The sequence below is a fragment of the Artemia franciscana genome, chromosome 12 (genome assembly GCF_032884065.1).
Source record: "Artemia franciscana chromosome 12, ASM3288406v1, whole genome shotgun sequence".
NCBI lineage: Eukaryota > Metazoa > Arthropoda > Branchiopoda > Anostraca > Artemiidae > Artemia > Artemia franciscana.
Window position 1 is genome coordinate 4,845,849 of NC_088874.1, and position 27,161 is coordinate 4,873,009.

Sequence of the window (27,161 nt, forward strand, 5' to 3'; positions counted from 1 at the left end):
CGGCATTAAGCCTCTGATTTTCCTTTTAAATCAATCTATTGATTCTTAGAATTTTGTTAGAGCTCATACCATATGATCTCTTGGCTCTTAGTTCTTCTTGCCTCGTCACAAGTGCCATAAAAGCTCTTAGCTCTTGTTAAATGGTAAAAATCCCTTAATTTTAGAGTTGCACTCTAAACGAGATCAGTAACATTAACAGATATACCCCTCCCCCCCTATTCTCACCATGACCAGGAATTTCAAAATATTGAAGGTGTCATTGTCTTTGAAAAATATGGATTTCCTTTTAAAGAGTTGTCGCTTTTTTTCAGCACTAATCGACATTAATATTTGTTGTTATTATTATTACATGTGTTATTTATTATAATATTTCTCATTATAACATTTATATTGTAACATTATATTATTATAACATTATTATAATATATTTTATATTATAACATGCATTATACATTTATAATTATAACAATTATTATTACTTATTATAATCAACATTAATTATTAGTGGTGTGACCAGAGATGATCGTGACGAAAAGGGGGAAAATAATAATTAATCCATTAGATGACACTGAACTGGGCTCCAATCATCGCTTTTAGCAGAAATTAAATTTATTGTTCGTTTGTCAATAGTGTTAATATTAATTCTCGAACCAAGTCTAGGAATTGTAAAAAAGGGTGTAAAAAAATAAAATAAATTAGTAATCTTGAAGTAGTTTTTGAAAAAATAGAACACAAAGGCGCATTGCAGTAAAATACCAATAACTAGAATATTTGGGCCAAAACCAAATTTTTTCCCTTTTCCGCATTAAAATTATCACAGTTTTTGTTTATTTTTCTCAATACAAAATTTGATAATAGCTTTCAAACACATAACCACTGTCTTAAACTTTCGCTGACCCTTGACCGCAGCAACCCGGAAGTAATTACCATTAGAAATCAAAGGTCAGGAATCTCTATAGGTTGGTTCATTAAGAACAGATGGTGTACAAGAATTTTCATAGATAAGGAAATTTTAGAAAAGGTATGACTTACCGACGCACATGCAAGAATGCCAAAAAATCCAACTTTCTCTACAAATCGCTCCACGGTTAGCTTCATCTTCTCGTAAAAGCTCTAAAACAGACAAATCATGCATTAGCTCCATCATGTTGGGTCGACCTCATGGTCAACTCTTCTTCTTCCACAGTACACCTTACCAAATTACCAAAAATTACCAAATTAAAATTTTTCACGATACTACGCTCTCACCACCACTGCTTCCTGCAACCTAAACATTTTTCACAGCCAGTTTCATATATCGCCAATTGAGGGGGGGGGGGGGGTAAGGAAATGTGTTTCAAAACCCAGGGGGGCAAGTTTGTCCTTTACATTAATTTTTCCGATGAAATTATTAAAGAACCGGTGTTTTCTACGAAAATATCTGATAAACAGTATTCTTAAAATCTAGGAGGATAAAATCCTATCTATTTTATCTATCAATGAAATTGCATAATTATATTAAATTCTATAACCTATTCTTTCTAAATATACATTATAAACATTAGCATTTTACCCTCTTCACCTCTCTTCTTCCTGGAACCGGAATATTTATCGCACCCAGTTAAGATAGTACCAAAGGGAGAGGTTTGTCATTTTCAACACTTTTTAATGATAATATTCAAAAACAGCCTTTTCAATGAAAATACCCCCAAACAGATATTTTTTTTAAATCTATGGGAGTGGGGCGAAAAATCTAGACTGGTGAATGTTACATCCCCCCAATTTAGGCTAATGGATACTTCTCAGCCCGTTCGGTAAAGGGTCAAATAAAATGAATTCAAATTACAAAAGTAAAAACAAATTCCTTTAGCCATGCTGCTTACAAAAAGGTGAAATAATCAATCAGTAAATTAATTCATTTAAAGAAAACATAGAAAAATAACAAAGGTTTAGACCCCTACAAAAGCTTTTTGGCATGCGAGAGTGGGACACTAAACATAACATTAAATAATACCTTACCTTAGACCTTAGATCCTCCTGTGCCGCCAGAGGCACCCAGGGCATCCACGAAGAGCCGCCAGTCATCCCGCATGTGCGCCGCTGCCCAAACATCTTCCCACTGGGGCTGGATCGTCGTGTGGATGTTCGAAAAATCCCGTTGGTAGGTGCGACGCAGCGTGTTCTTGGGTCAACCTCTCCTGCGAGTTCCCTGGGGTTGCCACTCTAGGATCTGCCTAGGGATCCTGTCTTCCTTCATACGGATCACGTGCCCAAGGTATAGCCATCTACGTTGCCGGATGACGTCTGTGACCCTGGGCTGGCCTGAGATAGAGCGGACTATCTGGTTTGTAACGTGATCCCTCCAGTCGATGTTCAGGATCCTCTGAAGGCAGTTGTTTTCGAAGGCTAGGATCCGTCTTTCTTGTAGCTGATTCAACTTCCAGCACTCACTGCTGTAGAGAAGTGCAGAAAGGACGTTGCTGTTAAATAGCCTCAATTTCAGCTTCAGGGAATACTTTTTCGATCGCCATACTGGCTTTAGTCGGTTAAAAGCTCCACTGGCTTGCCCAATCCTCTGCTGCACTTCTCGCTCACTTGATCCTGAATTCTCCACAGTATTGCCGAGGTACCTGAACTCCACGACCTGCTCGATGGTTGAATCTCCGCATTTCATGTCCAGAGGGGAATCGGTTGTTGCCATACTCTTTGTCTTCTCCGTGTTGATCTTGAGCCCAAGTCGGCTAGCATTTTCACGGATAGTATTAAGAAGATCCTGGAGTTTGGCCTTGTTCCACATTAAATAATAGCACTACATTAAACAGAAGGACAAGAAAAAAATATTTAAACAACAACAGCAAGAATTCCATGCCAATAAAAATAAATTAATTAAACAAACTGAAATGGAAAGATAAAGGGGGAAAAGAGAAGGGAGGAGAGAACTAACTCTCTAGCCATACGAGGTGGTCAGGTAATATCATTAACTCAGTCAGAAAATATTACCATTTTCTTGATGTCTAAATTGAACTAGTTAAGCCGACTGGTTCAGCTGATTAGTAAGTCCACGGTTACCCAGAATCACACAATTTGATATATCTTTTGAATTAAGACCAATAGCACGATTAGGATTAGGTTGCAACATACTGGACCAAAAATTTAGAATTTAGTCTCAATCGTAACTAGAAATTGTGCTGATAAAAAAAGAAGTTATAACATCTAGTTGGAAAACCTGTGACCGATCTCCCTTAAATTAACCCTATAAAATAATTCCTAAGAAATATTTTTTTAGTTCTTTTTTTGTTTGGAATATATATATATATATATATATATATATATATATATATATATATATATATATATATATATATGAGCATAAAAACGTATGCATTTTGAGTATACTTAATAAATATTTAAATATCTATCTATCTCACGGTAAATTAACATTAAAAAAGGTACCGAAAAAAGAATACGGGAAAATGTGCGGCGTACTTAGCGCTCCGAGATGTACATTAGGTGGCAAAAAGTGGTTTACCTCTCCCCCCCCCCGGAAGACGTCAAAATTATATCACATGATGCTTTTAGAAATTCCAAACATTTTCTCTGTTGGTCTTGATCAATTGATATCAGGAAGCGAAGAATATTATTTAGTTCCGAGCAAAATGGAAAAAAGGTACCGAACTCTAAGTTAAAAAGGCGACATTGAAACTTTTACAAAGTTAAAAGATTTTACCATTTATAATTTTACCAGTTACCGATTTTATTCCAATTTTGTCAATTTTTACCGGAATCCAAAGTCTTAGCGGTTATAATAGTTGATAAAATAATTACCATTAATTTAGTAGAATACCCCCCCCCCCCAAAGATTTTGAATAGTTAAGCTTCGAGTCTCGTGGACTAAGACTGGCTATTGTCTAAGTCAAATATTTGCTTTGAGTTTAGCTATCAAAGTAATTAGACCACAACATAGGCCGAACTATAGAAATGCATAGACGTCGAAACAACAGGAGGTTCAGTCAACTTCTTTTCAAGGGGAGAAGGGATTCGATTAAGGAAAAGGGCGTTTTAGTCCACTATCAATTTTGTCAGAGAAAAATTGCTTCTTCCAGCCAATTCAAGGAAAGAAAATGCCCTACTGTACCCTCCCCTCCGATTAGGTATGAACTGCTAAAAAGAGCAAAAAAAATGAATACCAGTAAAAAGCGACACATATCTTTGAAACAAAAGGTCTAATAAAGGGATTCTGGTAAAGGGATCTAATAAAGGGATACTCTAGTCTAATAAAGGGATCACAATATGGGACTCAAAATTATAGCCAAAAACCCACCAACATACTCCTGTACATGACACTCCTTCATACTAGATCAAGATAAAAACCTGTCTCCTGTCTTCAGATTTACTTTTCTGTCCATTCAATTTCTGCTGTACACAACTTACGCTAATAGATTGTCCACCTGTACAATTTTTGTACATGTACAATTTTGTACAATTTTTTTTTTACAACTTTATTTTGTACAATTTTTGTACATTTTTGCTATACATTTTGCTATTCTCTTTCTGACACCTTTCACTGATGTAAGGAATACCCTATGACGCGTGTCTTTTTATTTTTTGCAGAGGATTGAACATAGTGTTTCTGAACCCAGACCTTAATTAACGAGAATTAAGGCTGAGTGAAGTTAGATGCTTCAATTTTTAAAGTTTATATTCCCTGTACAAGATTTGAATGCTATCCTTCTGTAGTCCTACGGTTTTCATGGTTGAATCCAGAGACAATTTTATTATCATTTCATAGCTGTAATTCAGCTTTGTCTGAATGTCATCAATTCCATTTTTGAGCTCCGCTTTCCAGTTTTTTTTTTACAAAATTTCTTAAAACATGCCAATTTCGGTAAAATTTTGGTTTCTACGAGATCAAAGTATTTTTGGCTCCCCCCCCCCACCTCGGGATAAGACGGTACACTCCAATGGGTACACAGAATTGCCGGTAAATCTAATCAAAATACAGAAATATATAACAACTGATAGAACTTTTCTTTGAGGTCTAGACAGAGACCTCATTTACACAGAATTACTCATTCACACAGAATTACAAAAGCGAGTTGACTTTTTCTTTAAAATAGCCCAACCTTTAGAAATGTCAAATAAAATATTTTCTTTAGTTATGCTCAAATGCTCAAAATAGGTTCAAGAAATCAAAAAAAAATTCTTTCTATTTATTTTTTATCTTAGATCTTTTATTATTTTTTTTTTCTAGTAAAATTCAAAACGGCAGCAATGACGTTTTTATATGCGACTGGTTATTTTGTCTTTAACTTATTGGTCGTACAGTAAATTCGGCATGGACAAAAGTAAACGTATGAAAAAGACGTATCTAACCAGAGACCTACCCAAAAAGAGGGGTGGCTCAGGGGCTCCCTTCCCCCAAAATCCTATACTTTCTGAATTGCTGTGCGCTTCTTACTCAAATTGTAATTTGTTTTTCATTAACCTTTCCCAAAACAAATCATGCATGCTTCTCTGTACCCAATGGCATTATAATTTCTCCTTAGATAGCCAATTAGTTAGAAATCAAATATTCGAAGTTTAAACTAAAAGTCGGTTCATTTACAAGAGAATAGCAACTAAAAGAATTGTTGCTCATCTTCTTTTTTCGCTTCAATTGTTTTCCTAAAACCAAAAACTTACTAATTTCTCGTGTCTGCTAATTTTTATTTGCAGCTTCGTAAATTCTTCCAATTCTTCTTCGCCTTCAATTTCTTCACCCGAGCGTCGTTTGGCAAGGGCAAAAAAATATGGGGGTAATTCACCAATTGCTGTACCTGCTCCCCACATCATGGCTTCTAAGCGAACTTTTGACATAATGCTCCATATAGTTATGGCTGCTTTGTTACCACCATCATCGTCAGGACAGATTATCCTAAAAATACACACTAAGCAATACCCTACTTTGGACTAAAGAGACCAAAGGACCGAAAAACTGACCTAGTCTTGAGTCTTTGGACCAAAGAAACTGATGGGGTAAAATTCAAGGTGACCTTTGAGAAGAAAAAAGAACAAATCTAAATTTTATCCTGCTTTCTAGGGCTGTAATGAGAGAAAGGCTGAGCTGGCAAGGGCACCTTTAACAGATGAAGAACGACAGATTGCCACAGATCGTCCTTTTCGGCCATCCAGCTAGGGCCAAACAAAAGCAGGTCGTCCCCGATTAGGAATGGGAAAAAGTCGTAAGAAAAGATTTAAAGAAAATAGGAACTTCTTGGAAAAGAGTAAAGAAAAAAAGCTTCGAATAGACTGGGACGGAGTAGGAGCTTGTGTAGCTATTTTGGGCTCAGGTGACTTGTTGTTGCGGTGTCACTTGTCACTGCGGTGAGTTGTTAGTCGTAATAGTACTGCAGGGACGTACGCAAGGGGAGGGGAGTCCAGGGCTCAGACCCCCTAAACTCTTAAAGTACCTAATTTCTCGGGATTTTTTGTTCAAATTATATCTAACTTATTTTTCCATTACAACAACACGCACAAAAAATTCTGTTTATAATACAAAATATATACTGAAGAAGGCGTAGTGTCTCTAAATTGTTAAAAAAAAACGAATTATCTACAATTTACTCTATCCCAGGAAAGTAATCCCTACTTGTAAGTTTATTCTTAAGGAGGAATGGGAGGTTTAACGACAAAAAAACGAACATTTTTGATGCAAAGCTAGATTTTAAAAGTATTTTTTATGTTTTTCAGGAAATGTTCTTAAAAGAGCAGAGTAAACGGAGGGGGTGACATTAAAAGGTTTAAAACTGATCCTCAATTTTCATTTCGTTTCGAATATTTGGAGAACATTAGAAACCCTCTGGATCTCAAAAAAAAGTCTGTTACGGATACAAAACCATAAAGCGCTTAACGATATTACTGTACAAAAACATCCAATTTATCATCGCAATAATTTTTATCGTCTAAGTTTTCAGTTTCAATTTTTCTCCTTTTTTTTCATCAGAAACGGTGTTTTTATTGCTTTTTTTTGGAACTAATCAGATTTTACTGGAGTAGGTCATCACCAGTTTCTACATCAATAGCGACTTTTTGTTGAATTTTGGATTAATGTTAAAACACAAGTTTTCACGGAACCAATCAGGTTTTACTAGAGATGTTCATCACTAGTTTTTACATCAATAGCGACTTTTTGTTGAATTTTGTATTAATGTTGAATACAATACTTTTTACGGAGCCAATAAGATTTTACTAGAATAGCTCATCACTAGTTTGTCGATGTTTTTGTTGAATTTTGTATTAATGTTGAATACAATACTTATTACGGAACCAATAAGATTTTACTAGAATAGCTCATCACTAGTTTTTATCGATGTATTTTTCCTTTCAGTGATGAAAAATCATCCCTTACCTAGATTGCGTATCAAACGATCGGTCCCTGTCCTCTCTAAACTACCCTAAAACCCTCATGCATGTCAGGACAATTCAAGCACATGCCCCCAGCACAACTGCCCAAAATAGCCTCTATAGGAGGTATTAATGCCTCTCGCCCAAGAGAACGACCTCCCAAGTGTTGACACGAAAATTTTCCGACCATTCCTTCCCAGTACTTCCGAGGGCTGTGCCAAATAGGGAGACATACTGAAAATACTGGTATTATGCCATTAGAAGAGATGCCCCGAGTGGGTCAACCAGGCAGGATGGGAATTAATTAAGTCAGTAAAGCCAATATTGGTAGAATAACAAAAATAAAACAAACATAATCAATGGCAGTATGAAAAACAATGGTAAACAGGCAAAGACAGAACAGTGTAGGAAACATTTTTAAAATAAAAAACAGGAATGACATTCATAAATCAATTTCGAAAGGACGTCTTTTTTGAAGTGCCAGATCTAATCCCAGCCCTTTGGAAAACATCTTACACCCACCTCTCTACAACTTCTGGCTGCTTACAGCTACGCACTACCAGAATTGGCTCAACATTCCACTTGACTAACAGGGCAAAGCTCTTTAAGACTCGAAAATTATCTCCCCTTCCACTCTACTACACTCAACAATTCTGTTTCGGACGGTTCGAACTAAATTCATTGGACTCTACAAAAAAGACAATAGCAAATAAATCTGTAGAGAATTCTTACTCGTCAGGATACGGTGGTTCCAAAAAGTTCAGGGTGCCGCATTCGTGGGCAGCTAGTGTTACTTTGGCTATGTGTGGGCCAAGATAGAGAAGAAAAGTATGAAGTCCAAATCCAAAGCCGGCAGATGATAAAAATCCTAATCCTATCCAGTACAAACACCATAACACCTTCTTTTCCACTGATTGGACTACCTAAAAGGATTAAATGTAACTAATAAACAAATTTTAAATTAGATTATAATACCTTCAAAATACAAAAATACAGTGTAAAATGTTGAGTAGAAATTAAGGCTTTCTTGAGTAAATTAGACAAAGAAAATAAGTAAATTAAGGATAATATTTATCAAAATTGAATAAAAACAAATTAGACATAACTTAGTTTTTATTCTAAGTGAAAACTAGAAGAAAAAAAATAATTAACAGAAAATTCGTGAACAATAAACAAACTACTATGAGCCAAAACTATAGGTTCTGTCACTATATTAGCTCTATGACTATCTACCTTGGTTCTACTGCCCTAGCAATGACGCATGGACGGATAATGGATAGACATATCTATTAACAAATGAACTAACAACATTTTTATACAAGCCTAATAAGGGGGGTATTAATGCCAGGTTTGCTTCTCACTCAATTGGACTATCTGTCTTGGCTTTTTTTACAATTGGCCATGACTTGATGCCCACAACTAATCCATTTTAATTCAAACTTGTCACATAAAAAAAGGAAAAAAAATAGAGACACAGAGACACAGTGTCAGACAACACTTGTCAGATTAAAAAAAAAAACCGACCATCGACTAAAAAACTGAGTCAAAAACCGTCAAAAACAGCTCATCAAACGATACATCTGCAAAAAATAATAATGATCGTCACACTGATTTTGGCGTTGATACGACAAAGTATATATTTACACATACCCAACTTTGTAAATACAGAGATGATTACTGGAAGACTAAGATGGCAGCAAAAACCCAAGCTCCGTCCAGAACAACATAACCTAAAGAAAGGTGGCTTCACGCAATAAGACGCAGGGTCAATGTTCGGATCAACTTGGACGTGACAAATGTAACGTAACGTGGGGTAACGTAATTTAAAAAATAGTATAAAATAACGCAAATCACGTAATAAAAAAAAAGGGAACTCGGAGAAAAATACATTTATCGTCCAGGGGGGGGGGATAATTGTTTTTCAAATTTTTTTTAATGAAAGTGCCAGGAAAGAGCGATTTTCAATGAAATTGCACTGAAATAAAAAAAAAAAATCAGGATCTGTCAAAATGAAGTCGCCTTTTTAGAAGCAGATGAGAGAGAGAGAAATACTTTTATTTTAAAAACGACTTTAACAGCTCGTGGCGCCAAATTAGCGCTTTACGACAGGTAATACAATCAGATAAAATAAAAATAAAAGAATAAAAGAAATAAAAGAAGAGAAAAACAAAAGAAGTGTGAAAAAAGAGAAAAAACAAAAGAAGTGAAAAAACAAAAAAAAACAAAACAAAAAAAACAAAAGAAGAGTCAAATAAAAGAAGAGAAAAACACACGACACATAGTGTCAGACGACACTTGTCATATTAAAATAACCGATCATAAACAAAAAAAACAAAAAACTGAGTCAATACAACAAATTCACTGACTACTAATGTTTACAAATGAAGGAATATAACTCTTCCTGTATCTCTCGTGGATTGGTAGGAGGGGTTGAAGGGCAGGGAAATCTTGCACATTAGCTTTACTTATTCTTTTGTATGGAATAAAACATCAACCTCATATGCTATTTAGTTGATAACAAGCCAGACACGAGCTTTCTGAACTTTTATCCTGACTTCTGAACCATTTATGATTCTATATGAAAGTTAATTAAATACTTTTTATTTCATAAGTTACAGTAAAATTACTGTCCGGGCTATAGTTAAATATACTAACTATAACAAAAATAAAGTTATTTTTTCTTGTTTTCAATTCAGAAGCCTAACTCTCTCCAGAATTTTAAAGTAAAAAGTAATTTTACTTTTATTAACGAATTTTAAGAAAAAGTAAGAAACGACAGTGTCAATAAAAAAATATTTTAATTACATTCTTAATTTAGTGAATATAATTTAATTTAGTAAATACAAAAATTTGTATTTTTAAATATAAGTAAATACAAAAATTGTAAATACAAAAATATTTAGTAAATACAAACATATATTAAATACAAATATTTATTAAATACATGTATTTGTAAATACATTATTATTAAATACATTACATTATTATCATTAAAATTATCATTATATCATTATTATTATATCATTATTATCAATATTATTATAGTAAATACAATTATTATAATATTATAGTAAATACAAATATTTACAAAAATGTTTAGTAAATACAAAAAAATTGTATATAATTAAGTAAATTACTTAATTTAGTAAATACAATTACATTGTATTCTTAATTTAGTGAAGGGCAACTTTTAAAATTAAAAAGAGCAGGAATTTACTCATAAAAAGTTTAAAGGTTCAAATCCAATCTCCGTTTGGCATCTATCTATGAACAAAATTTATGACAGAAATAGACTTAACAATGAAGTAAAGTAACAGCTTGATATGAAATAAAACGGAAACATCAGCGAGGCTGCATCAACGAGACACCGGGTTGGGTAAAAAATTGGGTAAAAACTGGAGGTAAAATGGGAAAAATACTGTTGAAATCATAAGAAGACAACAAAGTGTAATGATAGCCATAGTAATTAATGGAAGGATATTCTGAACCTTCCCGAAGACTTTCGGGGGAAAAACGTAGACTTTTCTCATAAAATACGTCAGATTTTCATAATTTTTAATCCATATTTCATCAGTATTTTCATTTCAGAAGTTACAGCAAAATTACTGTCCGGGCTACAGTTAAATATACTAACTATGACAGAGATTAAGTTATTTATTCTAAATATCAATTCAGAAGCGAAACTCTCTCCAGATTTTTAAGCAAAAGTAAAAAATGACGGTGTCAATAAAAAGAAAAATCTAAATAACGCATTGTTTTCTTAATTTACGCAAGCGAGTTCAACAATTCTATGTATTATCCAGAGAACCATTGTTCATAAATGTATACAAATCGTATAAAAAGAGAATTTGTCTAGGTAAGAAACTCCAGGAATTGTAAAGAGGTGGGTATAAGATGTTTTTCATAGGATTGGGATTAGATCTGGTACTTCAAAAAAGACGTCCTTTCAAAATTGATTTATGAATGTCATTGTGGAATATAAGAACAAATTCTTTGCCCAAACTTCAAGTGAGAGGGAAATTCACTAACGCTGTTTTATTCTTTAGTTTCAAACTTTGGTATTTATAATACCTCACGTGTTACCTACTCAGTTCAGTTCGCTTTATAATCCAAATACATATAACTAATATCCCAGTACCCGCCCCAAGAAAGATAAAAAAAAAGCACTTGCGACTGGGCGGGTACATAAAACTCATATTCTAAAAACCAAAAGTAAAAAAACATTTTTTTTTTCTTGTTACAGGCTCCATGTTAATACAAACTCATCTTCTCATTATATTTTACTTCATTTTCTCCTTTATTACTGTCCTTTTTATTATGATAACCCATCTGACTTACACTTACATTAAAATAATAATGATAAATCTTTCAGTATGGATATCTAACCTTGGTACATTAGTCTATAATGAGCGATCATTAATCACGAACTGTCAATTACTTAATGAGGAAGGACGTTATTGGTGTTAAATAAATTCAAATTTCCCTGGGTAACTTTTCAGATGACTTTAAACAACAGTAACAGACACAAAGGATGAGTGATAGGTTAATAAAAGAAACCTGTTCATGACTAAAAAGTTTGAAGATTACGGCAATTAAAATAGCTAATTAACGCAGTTGACGAATATTGCTCATCCCAACATTCTTTTTTTATTTGAACCTAGAGTTATAAAAATAATTAAATCTGATTTTCGTATTAAAACTGATTATCGTTGAGAATGACCTGAAGTAACGCAGTGGATAATAGCATGGGGTCCTTGCTCGATCTCAATTGAAAAAAAAAACGACGGAGGACAGGTTCCGGCTAAATAAATCTTCACAAAACATCTACAGATGCCCTATGAACCACAAGTGGCCCAAAAAGAAGTATTTACTTTATATCGTTGGGATTAGGTGACATAGAATTTGTTTACTCAGGAAGGAAGGATGGGGTACATAGACAGGGAGTAGGGCTCATGATGAATAAGGAAGCTGCTAAGTCTTGTTTAGGCTGGGAAGGTATTAATAATAGAATACTAATTGCTCATTTTATGACTAAAAAGTTTAGGGTATCAGTTATAGTAGTATATGCCCCCATTGAACCAACTGATGGAGATACTAGTGACTCAGATGAATTTTACTTACAGTTACAGGAGCAAATAGACAGGGTACCAGGTAGAAATATGGTGTTTTTGCTAGGAGATTTTAATGCCCAGGTTGGTAGAAATAGGGATAGATGGTATCCTAGCCTAGGTAATTTTGGTGTAGGAAAAGAAAACAGTAATGGCTATAGGCTTTTGCAATTTTGTAGGTATAACAACCTAGTTATAACCAATACGGTGTTTGGTCACAAAATGGCCCATAAGTTGACATGGTATTCACGTGATGGTAAGACAGCAAACCTTATTGATTATGTTATTGTAAACAGAAGACTAGCAGGATCAATACAAGATACTAGGGTGTATAGGAGTGCCGTTATTGATGTTAAAAGTAAAGATCACCATCTAGTAGTGTCTAAGGTTAATTTAAAGCTGAAATTTCGGAAGAGTAACTCCCTCCCGGGAAGTTATGATGTTGGTAGACTTCAGGATGAAAATTTGAGAAAAAAATTCCAGGAACAGTTGAGTACTAAACTTGAGGGTTTAAAATTTGACAATGTGGAAGATGGATGGAATAATTTCAGAAAAACAATTTGTGAAGTTGCTGATGGTGTCCTAGGGAAGAGTGCTAAGACAGCAACTAGGAATATTAGTGAAAAAGCTTTAGGTTTAATAGAGAGTAGAAGGGGTTTGTATAAGAATTATCTGAGCGATAGGTCGTATGAAAATAAAAGGAATGTAAAGAAAGTGGAGAAAGCATTAAAATATGAACTAAGGAGATGTGAAATGGAGGCGATGGATAAAATTGCTGAGGATCTGGAAGATGCGGCTAGACGGCATAATAGTAAAATATTATACTGGCATGTTAATAAATTGAAAGGGAGTAGCCGATCCGGACTAGTCCCAGTTAAAGATAGAAATGGGGCCACAATTAGTGATAAGGAAAAAGTTAAAGAAAGATGGGTGGAACATTTTGAGAATGTGCTAAACCGAGATACAGTTGCAGGAAAAGATATAGATGAAAATGAAAAAGTTTGTGATACCTTGGATGTGAAGGAAGATTTGTTTAGTGAGGAAGAATTAGCGACAGTACTAGAAGGATTAAAAAATAATAAGGCCCCAGGTGCTGATAGTATGATTAATGAGTTCCTTAAATATGGTGGCTCTGAGGTTAGGAATAAGCTACTGAAGATTATGAACATGATTTTTGAAAAAGGGGAAGTACCCAATGATTTTAGGAAAACCTTAATTAAACCACTGTATAAGAAAGGTGACAAGAGTGAATGTCGGAATTATCGAGGCATTAGTCTGGTCTCTGTAGGTAGCAAATTACTGAGTAATATGATACTTTTTAGACTGAGACATGCTGTAGATAAAGTTTTAAGGGAAGAACAATGCGGTTTTAGAAAAGGTAGAGGATGTGTCGACCATGTTTTCACTCTTAGGTTAATAATTGAGAAGTCCCTTCGTTGTCAAACACCTTTGGTCCTTAGTTTTATCGATTATGAGCAAGCTTTCGATTCTGTTGATAGAACAGCGTTAACAAAGGTCTTATCGTTATATGGTATTCCAGAAAAATACATTAAAGTGATTTGCGCTATGTACGAGAATAATACTGCTGCGGTTAAGGTAGGAAATGAGGTTAGCAACTGGTTTTGTATTAAATCAGGAGTTAAGCAGGGTTGTGTTCTATCCCCCTTTATATGGATCATTTTGATGGACTTCGTCTTAAGGAGCACAGGAAAGGCAATTGGAGACCATGGAATCAAATGGGGAGGAAGAACGCTCCTGGACTTAGATTATGCTGATGATTTAAGCATATTAGATGAAAGTGTGAGCAAAATGAATGAATTTTTAGAGGTTTTACGAGTTCAGGGTGCTAAAATAGGCTTGAAAATTAATGTTAAGAAGACTAAGTCACTAAGGTTAGGAATAAGTGAAGATGAACAGGTGACCTTAGGTAACGAAAAGATTGATCAGGTTGGGAGCTTCAGTTACCTTGGTAGTATTATTAGTAAAGATGGTGGGAGCAGTGAAGATGTTAAAAGTAGAATAGCTAAAGCTCAGGGTGTTTTTTCACAGTTAAAAAAAGTTTGGAAGAATAGAAAGAAAAGCCTACAAACCAAGATTAGAATATTGGAAGCTACAGTGATGACAGTGGTCAAATATGGCTCTGAAGCATGGACACTCCGAAAAGCAGATGAAAATTTACTAGATGTTTTCCAGAGAAATTGCCTACGGATTGTTCTGGGTACCCGGCTGACTGACCGTATTTCAAACAGTAGGTTGTACGAAAAGTGTGGTTCAATCCCGCTTTCTGGGGCTATAATGAAAGAAAGGTTGAGATGGCTAGGCCACGTTCTACGGATGAAGGATGACAGATTACCGAATATTGTCCTTTTTGGCCAACCGTCTGGGGCTACACGGAAAGCAGGTCGTCCTTGTCTGGGTTGGGAGGATGTCATAAATAAGGATTTAAAGGAAATGGGAACTTCCTGGGAGGGTGTAAAGAGGGAGGCTTTAAATAGATTAGGTTGGAGGAGGAGCGTGCGTAGCTGTGTTGGCCTCAGGCGGCTTGGTGCTGCAGTGAGTTATTAGTAGTAGTAGTAGTAGTAGTAGTATCGTTGGGATTGAGGGGGCTATTTACTAGGAGGAACTATTTAGTTGCGTTTCGAGAGCAACACTTTGGTTTTGTCCTTTTTTTTCTCCTATGCCGCCGATGTCGGCTTATTCCTGGAAACTGATAAGGGTCTAACCTGTGCGGTTTTTACGGAAAGTGTGGACCTCAGGCCGGATTGATGAATATGGCATTACATTTTGGAAAGCTCCGTAGAACTCTTGCCTGGGCTAGAAAGTTGGCCTATGGCAAAAAAAATCAACTTTTGAACTAAGACAGATAGAATTTTTTTTCGACGGCAATCGATAGCTCTTGATAAGCTGATCAAAGTAAATGTCATCCATTTTTTGGTACAAAATTCCTTCATGAGATATACTAGTTTGAAAGTTTCAAGGGGTTGACAACTTCAGTAGTAGGGTACACACTGAAACCAAAAATAAGCCGATACCAATTGTGAGACATGTAGAGGACTTGTAAGGAAAGGTCGGCTGTTAGCTCATAATCATCTTCGGCAGTGAGGGGTTTGCAAATTTTGCTATTTGGTGTACCTATTATTTGTTTCCAGTGTATTTGATGGTAAGACATGCAGGGGACTTGTAAGTAATAATCGTCTGTTAGGCTACAATCATCTTTAGTGAAGAGGGGTTTGTAACTTTTGCTAGTTGGTGTAGCCTACCCATACTCACTGTAACCTAGAGTTAAGTGTTTACGCAACGGGTACAAACGATAACGTAAAACAACGAGGCAGTTTCGTAATAATTAATAGAGTGTTATTTATGGTATTTTGATCGTGAAAAGCTACGGATAGCTTTATAATATCAACTAGATTATATAAGATATTGTTCCAAGTTTTCATCCGTCACGATGTCTACGATTGAAAAGGATAAAGTTCAACTGGCTGCAAAGTCAATTTAGTCCCTTCTTTCGATAATATTTTGTTGTTGTTTTTTCAACGCTGAGGAATAGCCTTTGATCATGTGATTACTGATCGATAGCGAAGAAACAAAACCAAAGTGTTGCTCTCGCAACACTTTAGCCGGCGAGGCCGGACAAAGGTTGCCGCAACACTTCACGTTGCTCAGGCAACGTAGGTCTAGTTTTATATTGTTGAGAATGAGGAGGCTATACACCAGGAGGAACTATTTACTTTTATATAATTGGGAATGGAAAGCTAATTACCAGGAGGAGCTATTTACTTTTATATAATTGTGAATGAAAAGCTATTTATCAGGAGGAGCTATTTACTTTTATATAATTGTGAATGAAAAGCTATTTATCAGGAGGAACTATTTACTTTTATATAATTGGGAACGAAAAGCTATTTACCAGGAAGAGCTATTTACTTTTATATAATTGGGAACGAAAAGCTATTTATCAGGAGGAGCTATTTACTTTTATATAATTGGGAACGAAAACCTATTTATCAGGAGGAGCTATTTACTTTTATATCGTTGGAAATGAGGAGTCTATTTACCAGGAGAAACTATTTACTTTTATATCGTTGAGAATGAGGAGGCTATTTACCAGAAGGAACTATTGACTTTTATATAATTGGGAATGAAAAGCTATTTACCAGGAGGAACTATTGACTTTTATTTAATTGAGAATGAAAAGCAATTTATCAGGAGGAGCTATTTACTTTTATATAATTGGGAACGAAAAGCTATTTGCCAGGAGGAGCTATTTACTTTTATATAGTTGGAAATGAGGAGCCTATTTACCCGGAGGAACTATTTATTTTTATATCGTTGAGAACGAGGAGGCTATTTACCAGAAGGAACTATTTACTTTTATTTAATTGGGAATGAAAAGCTATTTGTCAGGAGGAGCTATTTACTTTTATATAATTGGGAACGAAAAGCTATTTACCAGGAGGAGCTATTTACTTTTATACCGTTGGAAATGAGGAGTCTATTTACCAGGAGGAACTATTTACCTTTATATCGTTGAGAATGAGGAGGCTTTTTACCAGAAGGAACTATTGACTTTTATATAATTGGGAATGAAAAGCTATTTACCAGGAGGAACTATTTACATTTATTTAATTGGGAATGAAAAGCTACTTATCAGGAGGAGCTATTTACTTTTATATAATTGGGAACGAAAAGCTATTTACCAGGAGGAGCTATTTACTTTTATACCGTTGGAAATGAGGAGTCTATTTACCAGGAGGAACTATTTACTTTTATATCGTTGAGAATGAGGAGGCTATTTACCAGAAGGAACTATTGAGTTTTATATAATTGGGAATGAAAAGCTATTTACCAGGAGGAACTATTTACTTTTATTTAATTGGGAATAAAAAGCTATTTATCAGGAGGAGCTATTTACTTTTATATAATTGGGAACGAAAAGCTATTTACCAGGAGGAGCTATTTACTTTTATATCGTTGGAAATGAGGAGCCTATTTACCCGGAGGAACTATTTACTTTTATATCGTTGAGAACGAGGAGGCTATTTACCAGAAGGAACTATTTGCTTTTATATAATTGGGAATGAAAAGCTATTTATCAGGAGGAGCTATTTACTTTAATATAATTGGGAACGAAAAGCTATTTACCAGGAGGAGCTATTTACTTTTATACCGTTGGAAATGAGGAGTCTATTTACCAGGAGGAACTATTTACTTTTATATCGTTGAGAATGAGGAGGCTATTTACCAGAAGGAACTATTGACTTTCATATAATTGGGAATGAAAAGCTATTTACCAGGAGGAACTATTTACTTTTATTTAATTGGGAATGAAAAGCTATTTATCAGGAGGAGCTATTTACTTTTATATAATTGGGAACGAAAAGCTGTTTACCAGGAGGAGCTATTTACTTTTATATTGTTGGATATGAAGAGCCTATTTACCCGGAGGAACTATTTACTTTTATATCGTTGAGAACGAGGAGGCTATTTACCAAAAGGAACTATTTGCTTTTATATAATTGGGAATGAAAAGCTATTTATCAGGAGGAGCTATTTACTTTTATTTAATTGGGAATGAAAAGCTATTTATCAGGAGGAGCTATTTACTTTTATATAATTGGGAACGAAAAGCTATTTACCACGAGGAGCTATTTACTTTTATATCGTTGGAAATGAGGAGCCTATTTACCCGGAGGAACTATTTACTTTTATATCGTTGAGAACGAGGAGGCTATTTACCAGAAGGAACTATTTGCTTTTATATAATTGGGAATGATAAGTTATTTATCAGGAGGAGCTATTTACTTTTATATAATTGGGAACGAAAAGCTATTTACCAGGAGGAGCTATTTACTTTTATATCGTTGGAAATGAGGAGCCTATTTACCCGGAGGAACTATTTACTTTTATATCATTGAGAACGAGGAGGCTATTTACCAGAAGGAACTATTTGCTTTTATATAATTGGGAATGAAAAGTTATTTATCAAGAGGAGCTATTTGCTTATATATAATTGGGAATGAAAAGCTATTTATCAGGAGGAGCTATTTACTTTTATATAATTGGGAACGAAAAGCTATTTACTTTTATACCGTTGGAAATGAGGAGTCTATTTACCAGGAGAAACTATTTACTTTTATATCGTTGAGAACGAGGGGGCTATTTACCAGAAGGAACTATTTGCTTTTATATAATTGGGAATGAAAAGCTATTTATCAGGAGGAGCTATTTACTTTTACATAATTGGGAACAAAAAGCTATTTACCAGGAGGAGCTATTTACTTTTATAAGGAGGCTATTTACCAGAAGGAACTATTTGCTTTTATATAATTGGGAATGATAAGTTATTTATCAGGAGGAGCTATTTACTTTTATATAATTGGGAACGAAAAGCTATTTACCAGAAGGAGCTATTTTCTTTTATATCGTTGGAAAGGAGGAGCCTATTTACCCGGAGGAACTATTTACTTTTATATCGTTGAGAACGAGGAGGCTATTTACCAGAAGGAACTATTTGCTTTTATATAATTGGGAATGAAAAGCTATTTATCAGGAGGAGCTATTTACTTTTATATCGTTGGACATGAAGAGGCTATTTACCAGGAGGAACTATTTACTTTTATATCGTTGAAAATGAGGAGGCTATTTACCAGAAGGAACTATTTACTTTTATATAATTGGGAATGAAAAGCTATTTACCAGGAGGAACTATTTACTTTCATTTAATTGGGAATGAAAAGCTATTTATCAGGAGGAGCTATTTACTTTTATATAATTCGAAATGAGGAGGCTATTTACCAGGAGGAATTATTTACTTTTATATTGTTGAGAACGAGGAGGCTATTTTCCAGAAGGAACTATTTACTTTTACATAATAGGGAATGAAAAGCTATTTATCAGGAGGAGCTATTTACTTTTATGTAGTTGGGAACGAAAAGCTATTAACCAGGAGGAGCTATTTACTTTTATATGGCTGGAAATGAGGAGCCTATTTATCAGGAGGAACTATTTACCTTTATGTCGTTGAGAATGAGGAGGCTATTTACCAGAAGGAACTATTTACTTTTATATAATTGGGAATCCAAAGCTATTTACCAGGAGGAACTTTTACTTTTATATAATCGGGAATGAAAAGCTATTTACCAGGAGGAGCTATTTACTTTCATATCGTTGGAAATGAGGAGCCTATCTACCGGGAGGAACTATTTACTTTCATATCGTTGGGAATGAGGAGGCTATTTAACAGGAGGAACTATTTACTTTTATATGGTTTGGAATGAGGAGGGCTATCGGGAGTATTTTGGAACTGTTCATATGCATTTTGCTTCTAGAATCACTTTAAGAAAAATAATATGCATATGCTTTTCGTTTTTAGTTCTTTCTCACAATCTCATCCACTCTCGTTCATACTCTAGTTCTTAGATGTCTCGACAATTACAAAATTGCATGACAAAAAATGTAAGCTGATCTGAACATCAACAGAACCCAATTTACAATACGAGAATGGTATTTTATTTAAGAGTCTCCACAAAATTGAAGTTTTAATTTTTAAATGTATAATCAGAAATCCTCGGCAGCCAGGAGTGATTTGGTTATATGTACTTAAAAAAAGGTAAATAATTTGAGCATTGGTCTTTACAGTTCCTACTGGCTGTGCTGATCTCCGTTTCAGCCAGGAAGTACAAGGAAAGGAGGGGGGGGCTGGAAGCCGGCCATCCTGTGCTTTCGCACAACCTTCCTGTTTATCTTCCCAAGATTTCTGGATCGACTCTGGCTGAGCTTACAGAGTGAAAACACTGACCCCCGTTCCAAACCAAAAACCAGCGACACGAGGAGCATGAATCGTATTTATCAATAGATGGCAAAACAAACTCTGAATGGCACATCAGGTCTACTAGAACAAAAAATTATTTATGAATATCCTAAGATATATTTAAGCAAAAAAAAAGAAAAGAAAAAAGGAGACACAGACAAATTTGGAAGGATTATTAATAATTCTATATAATTTAGATGCTGATAATTCTAATGATAAAGACCTTCTAAATGATAAAGCGATGAGTGAGGAAGTATAAAACCAAATTAAACAATACTATTTGTGTCAGGATTTAATATAGTGGAAAAAGTTTCTCCAAAATATAAATCGCAAGCCCAAATATGGATTCTTATAGAAAAAAAAATTGGAAAAGATATAAATATTATTTTCTTTTTCCATGAAATTGACTGATTCAATAAAAACCATGTCATCAAAATCAATATTAACAAATGTCAATAAGAAATATTAATAATTCCGTGCATAACTTACATGTTGATGAGGTCCTTCTAAATGATAAAGCGATGTTGCAAAGACTAGCAATAACACACTGGTTGCGGCTGATTTTCTGAAGTCGAAAATTCTGAAAAATGATGATTTTATTGTACAAAACAGCACAGGTCTTCAGCAATTGCCTAATAATTTAATACCAAATTAGCACCACAAATTTAATATAAAGCCAGAGAAAATTGAAGACCTAATGAACCCATAAGGTCAAGATGTTTATTAGTACTGAATGTGTGCTTACATATGTTAAACTTTTATGTTCTTCAATGCTGCATCTGTCTTTAAATCTGTTACATTACGTGTTTGTCGACACTGCATTTGTATCTATTAAGAGGATTCGATACCTCAAAAACCATTTCGCGAGCCTCAACACCGGCTGATCATCTTAAAGATAAAGGGTCCAATAGGTGGTTCTCCCAGGGACTTGTTATCATTGAAAGCTGTTGAGGATTTGTGGTTTGACAATGAAATTTGATTGAAAAGGCAGTTAAATTTTATTTTCGTGTGCCAAAAAGGCTTTCGACCAAAACGGGTAACACCACAGGGAATTCCAAAATCTGCCAAATTCATAAAGTGACAAATTCCTCAAAGCTAAATTTCGGCGGTTTCTTTTTATGTACGCTAAAGCAGTTTTAGGGACTTTCTTTTCCTGAAAAAGAAAATTCTGCATGGGTTAATGGGAAAATAAAATTAACACTTTTGAATGATATAAGTTTCGTTCCAACTGAATATCTCAATCTCCAGCAGAAAACGAGAAGCTAAATATTTGTTTTCTTAAAATTCTGGAAAAGTAGGAGTCGGCTTCTAGTTTCCTGTCGTTTATTCGGATCTCTTACCCAGCTCTACAAGTTATGGCAAGACCACTCAATTAGTTTTAAATAATTTAGCCACACAAACTAAAAAGTTTATAATGAATAAGATAGGGTGATCTCTTAAATTTTATTTTCCGTGTACCACCACAGTTCCTTGGAGCTAATTTTTGGCGTTCTCCTAGAAGGTACGCTAGAATATTTTTAGAAGCTGTCATTTCCTGAACTTTAAAAAGAAAATTCTGCACTGTTTAATAATTATAAAAAAATATAATACTTTCGAATGATGTAAGTTTCGTTACAACTGAAAATATCTATCTCCAGCACAAGACCACTCAATCAATTCTAAATAGTTTGGCCACGCAAACTAAAAAAGTTTATAATGAACAAGATAGTGATCTCCTAAATTTATTTTCCGTGTGCCACCAAGGCTTTCAATCAAAACGGGTAGCAACACAGGATTGCCAAACCTACCAATGATAAAATGACAATTCCTTAAGCTAATTTTTGGCATTCTCCTAGCAAGTAAGCTAGAATATTTTTAGAAACTGTCTTTTCCTGAACTTTAAAAAGAAATTCTGCACCGTTTAATGAAAAAAAATAATAATAACACTTTCGAATGATATAAGTTTCGTTACAACTGAAAATATCTATCTCCAGCACAAGACCACTCAATCAATTCTAAATAGTTTGGCCACGCAAACTAAAAAAGTTTATAATGAACAAGATAGTGATCTCCTAAATTTATTTTCCGTGTGCCACCAAGGCTTTCAATCAAAATGGGTAGCACCACAGGGTTACCAAATCTACCAAATTGATAAAATGACAATTCCTTTGAGCTAATTTTTGGTGTTCTCCTAGAATATTTTTAGAAACTGTCTTTTTCTGAACTTTAAAAAGTAAATTCTGCACCTTTTAATATAAATACAAAAAATTAACACTTTCGAATGATATAAATTTCGCTAAAATTGAATATATCTATCTCCAGCACAAGACCACTCAATCAATCCTAAATAGTTTGGCCACGCAAACTAAAAAAGTTTATAATGAATAAAATATGGTGAACTCTAAGGTATCAAATCCCCTTAAATGTTCATATTCGTCATTGCTGCATTTGTGTGGGTATTTGCCAAATTTGAAGGTTCTCCAATGCTGTATTTCTTTGTATATCTGTCAAACTTTAATGGTCTTCAATGTTGCACGTGTCCGTCAAACTTTTAGGTTCGTCGAAACTGAATTTATGTTTATATTTCTTAAACTCTTATTCTCGTTGGTGCTGCATTTGTTTATTTTCGTCAACGCTGCATTTATGTTTATATTTGTTAAACTCTTATATTCGACTGTGCTGCACTTGTTTATATCCGTCAAACTTTTATGTCTGTCAACACTGCATTTATGTTTAAATTTCTTAAACTCTTATGCTCGTCGGTGCTGCATTTGTTTATTTCCGTCAACGCTGCATTTATGTTTATATTTGTTAAACTCTTATATTAGACGGTGCTGCACTTGTTTATATCCGTCAAACTTTTAGGTTCGTCAACAATACGTTTATGTTTATATTTATCGAACTGGTATGTTCGTCGGTACTGCACTTGTTTATGTCTGTCAAACCTTTATGTTCGTCAACGCTGCATTTACATTTATACTTGTTAAACTCTTATGTTCGTCATTGCTGCAATTCTTTATATCCATCAAACTTTTAAGTTAGTCAATACTGCATTTAGGTTTTTATTCGTTAAACTCTTATGCTCGTCGGTGCTGCATTTGTTTATGTCCGTCAAACTTTTATGCTCGTCAACGCTGCATTTATGTTTATGTTTGTTAAACTCTTATATTCGACGGTGCTGCACTTGTTTATATCCGTCAAATTTTTAGGTTCGTCAAAAGTGAATTTATGTTTATATTTCTTAAACTCTTATGCTCGTCGGTGCTGCATTTATGTTTATATTTGTTAAACTCTTATATTAGACGGTGCTGCACTTTTTTATATCCGTCAAACTTTTAGGTTCGTCAAACTGAATTTATGTTTATATCTCTTAAACTCTTATGCTCGTCGGTGCTGCATTTTTTTTATGTCCGTCAAACTTTTATGCTCTTCATCGCTACATTTATGTTTTATATTTGTTAAACTTTTATATTTGACGGTGCTGCACTTGTTTATATCCGTCAAACTTTTAGGTTCGTCAACAATACATTTATGTTTATATTTATTGAACTGGTATGTTCGTCGGTGCTGCACTTGTTTATCTCTGTCAAACCTTTATGTTCGTCAACGCTGCATTTACGTTTATACTTGTTAAACTCTTATGTTCGTCATTGCTGGAATTCCTTATATCCATCAAACTTTTAAGTTAGTCAATACTGCATTTAGGTTTTTATTCGTTAAACTCTTATGCTCGTCGGTGCTGCACTTGTTTATATCCGTCAAACTTTTAGGTTCGTCAACAATACATTTATGTTTATATTTATTGAACTGGTATGTTCGTCGGTGCTGCACTTGTTTATCTCTGTCAAACCTTTATGTTCGTCAACGCTGCATTTACGTTTATACTTGTTAAACTCTTATGTTCGTCATTGCTGGAATTCCTTATATCCATCAAACTTTTAAGTTAGTCAATACTGCATTTAGGTTTTTATTCGTTAAACTCTTATGTTCGTCGGTGCTGCATTTGTTTATGTCCGTCAAACTTTTAGGTTCGTCAACGCTGCATTTATGTTTATATTTGTTAAACTCTTTATGTTCGTCAGTGGTGCATTTGTTTATGTCCGCCAAACTCTTAGGTTAGTCAACGCTGCATTTATATTTACAATTGTTAAACTCGTATGTTCGTCGGTGCTGTATTTGATTATGTTCCTCAAACTTTTAAGAAATCAAAATATTGAAGCTACGAAGCTGTTGGGCGCAAATCAATTTCCATAGGCGGCACCATTTAAAGAGTGGCGTCATTTTCGAATATATGACAATATCTAAGTAGTGATGTCGCATACTGTTTCAAGCTATAAAAACTTCACAAACGATAAAACGTGGCATAAAAAAGCTAATAAACAACTCTATTTTCTTATCCGAAGCTTCTGATACGATTTTCTTTTCAATAATTCCATTAAACATAAAAATACACAAACTATAAATACAAATAAGCTCCTAATGACTCAAGTCATATTCAAGTGAGAACTTCTAAGGAATCATTTAGCAAAATTTAAACCACGTGTCAGAAAACAGCCTGCACTACTTATAGCTTCCTACTATATAGATCGAAGAAAGCCTTAAGAAAGGCAATTACGTTAAGACACACAAACGCTCCAAGGCTGGGGAAGAAGGGGTTGCGAATTGTGTTTTCAACAAACAGATCATTCACAGGATTTACTCTGTTTTCCGGCAGTTCTTGGCCCTTTCATCCTTGAAATATTCAGAAAATCAGGGCCTAGACCAAGGACGTATCGAGATTTTTTGTTTGGAGGGGGGTGTACAGAAATAAAATTAATATAAGCATTAACAATTTGTTTATATGGATTTTTTTTTACATTTTTGTGAGCCATACGAAAATTAAGGGGATGGGGGCCAAACCACCCCCCTGGGTACAGCCTTGCCCCACACCAAGCTTTGATTAAACAACCATTTTAAATCTAAAAGTGCATCTCAGTTGCTAAGGGAGCCTGAGGGAAGAGTAGGCCTTATTTACTGGTAGGAAATTCTGCTCTTTTTGAATTTGACTCAATTATTCCTTTATTTTAAGTTTGTTTCGAGTTTAATTTATTTACTCATAGTAATTTCTTTTTATTCTGTATTCAACGTATCACTTTATTTCAGTTTTTCTGTAGAGTTTAAAAAGTTCTTTCTGTGAAACATATTTTAAAAATAACCAAATTCTAGGCATTTCAAGCACTTCTTTTTAAGTGCACTTATGTAAATATCTTACATCTTACAATATCTTTCCAGAAATTTTCTAACTATAGCTTGAATCCCTTGCTGTTCTTGGTGCAAAAATGATTTTTAAAATTAATTTAAATAAAAAATAATAATAAAATGAAAAAAATAATAATAAAATGGCGCATGAGCTACATTTACATAAAAACATATAGAAAATTACATTGCCAATTCATAAATCGGGTATAAAAGGTTTGGCTAAGTGCAGAGTTTGACTCGTAAAATTCAGCTGTTATTATTACAACACTCCCATTCCATAACTACAATGTTCTGATGTTACCTGTAACTACTGATAAGCTAATTCTGGTTATCCTTCATGCCAATACCCCCCCCCTCCAAAATTTCCCACTACACCAATAAAAACAGAAATAAATAAACACACTTTACTTACTTTGCACTATACTTCTTAACTTTTTGAATAACTTCTAAAACGAAATAGTGAAGAGTGGTAAATGGATGTCGCCACAACACTAATGAGTCTCTACTAATTTTATTATTCATGCTATTTGAAAAGGTGGGTGGCACAGGTACTGCATGTGGCTTGAGATGAACACCGTTTGTTTCAGAGGCTTTTTTCTTATTGGCAGTCTTGTTTCTATGCACGGCATTGTTTTGGATTTCTCCGCCTTTCTTTCCTTTAGCCTACAAAGATATAATTGTAGATCAGTGTTGCCAACAGCGGTACAATTGTACTATTTTTGGTACATTTCACCTCTAAAGGTAGATTCTGGTACAATCACAAATTTCCTGGTACATTTTATAAAATGTGGTACAATATGGTACAATAAGATTTGACTGGGCGTCAGGACGCAGGAAGCGGAGGGAATTGTAGTTTTTATTTGTTTTCTTTTTTCCTTTAAGTTTTCCTTTACATATTTAAGTGCCTGTTGTTTGCCTCTTGCGGTCATAATATAGCGTGAATCAGCACAGCCATCTGCACGGTAAGTACAAAATAGGTGAGCAGCTATTTGGAGGAGCGACACCAAAATGGTCTCTGCAGGGGAAAGGAGGTCTCCCAAATATCTTTGAAAGAAGATATCTCATACTTTGTTCTCTTTATTATGTAATTCTTTATTTTTTAATGTAATTTTCCGATCGTCCACGTGCGGTGAGTAGCGAAAAAAAAAAATTCGTCTTGCCCGTAGCACAACACGCAAAAAAATTATATGGTACAATTTTTGAATCAGTGGTACGATTTTAGAGCGTTTTGTGATACTTTTTCTTCCAAAGCGTTGGCAACACTGTTGTAGATTAATACACAATTGTCAAACAAAATGTGGAACAAAATGGAAAATATAGACTAAATAAAATAAACAAACGAATAAAATTAAAAAAAATATTAAAATGAAATATAAAATAAACAACCAAAATATGAAGCAAAATTATATATTGAACCTTTAAAAAATATAAGAGGATTAAGAAATAAAACCTTCTAATTTAATCATAAATGATTAATTAGATACGTTTCCTTATTTTTACAAAGCCATCTCAAGTGAAGAGGAAGCTAAACATGCCCATATAGGTAGGCCACAATAAGCTTTTTTTGCAACAAAATGTAAAATCCAACCAAATATATACTAACTGTTCATCCCTAATAACTAATGTTTGAAGGAAGCCCCCCCCACCCTAAAGTTATTACG

General features: G+C 34.3%; 1 protein-coding gene across 1 annotated transcript in view; it reads right to left on the bottom strand.

The window, feature by feature from the left end:
* The window catches only part of LOC136033606 (vacuole membrane protein 1-like), a 56,139-nt gene that overhangs the window by 18,203 nt on the left and 10,775 nt on the right, over positions 1 to 27,161 (bottom strand). The window contains exons 2-6 of the mRNA XM_065714392.1: positions 25,913 to 26,163; positions 20,773 to 20,863; positions 8,095 to 8,285; positions 5,662 to 5,893; positions 1,033 to 1,113 (exon numbers count right to left, since the gene is read on the bottom strand). Of these exons, the coding sequence (XP_065570464.1) occupies positions 1,033 to 1,113; positions 5,662 to 5,893; positions 8,095 to 8,285; positions 20,773 to 20,863; positions 25,913 to 26,163 (846 nt within the window). The remainder of the gene's footprint in view (positions 1 to 1,032; positions 1,114 to 5,661; positions 5,894 to 8,094; positions 8,286 to 20,772; positions 20,864 to 25,912; positions 26,164 to 27,161) is intronic.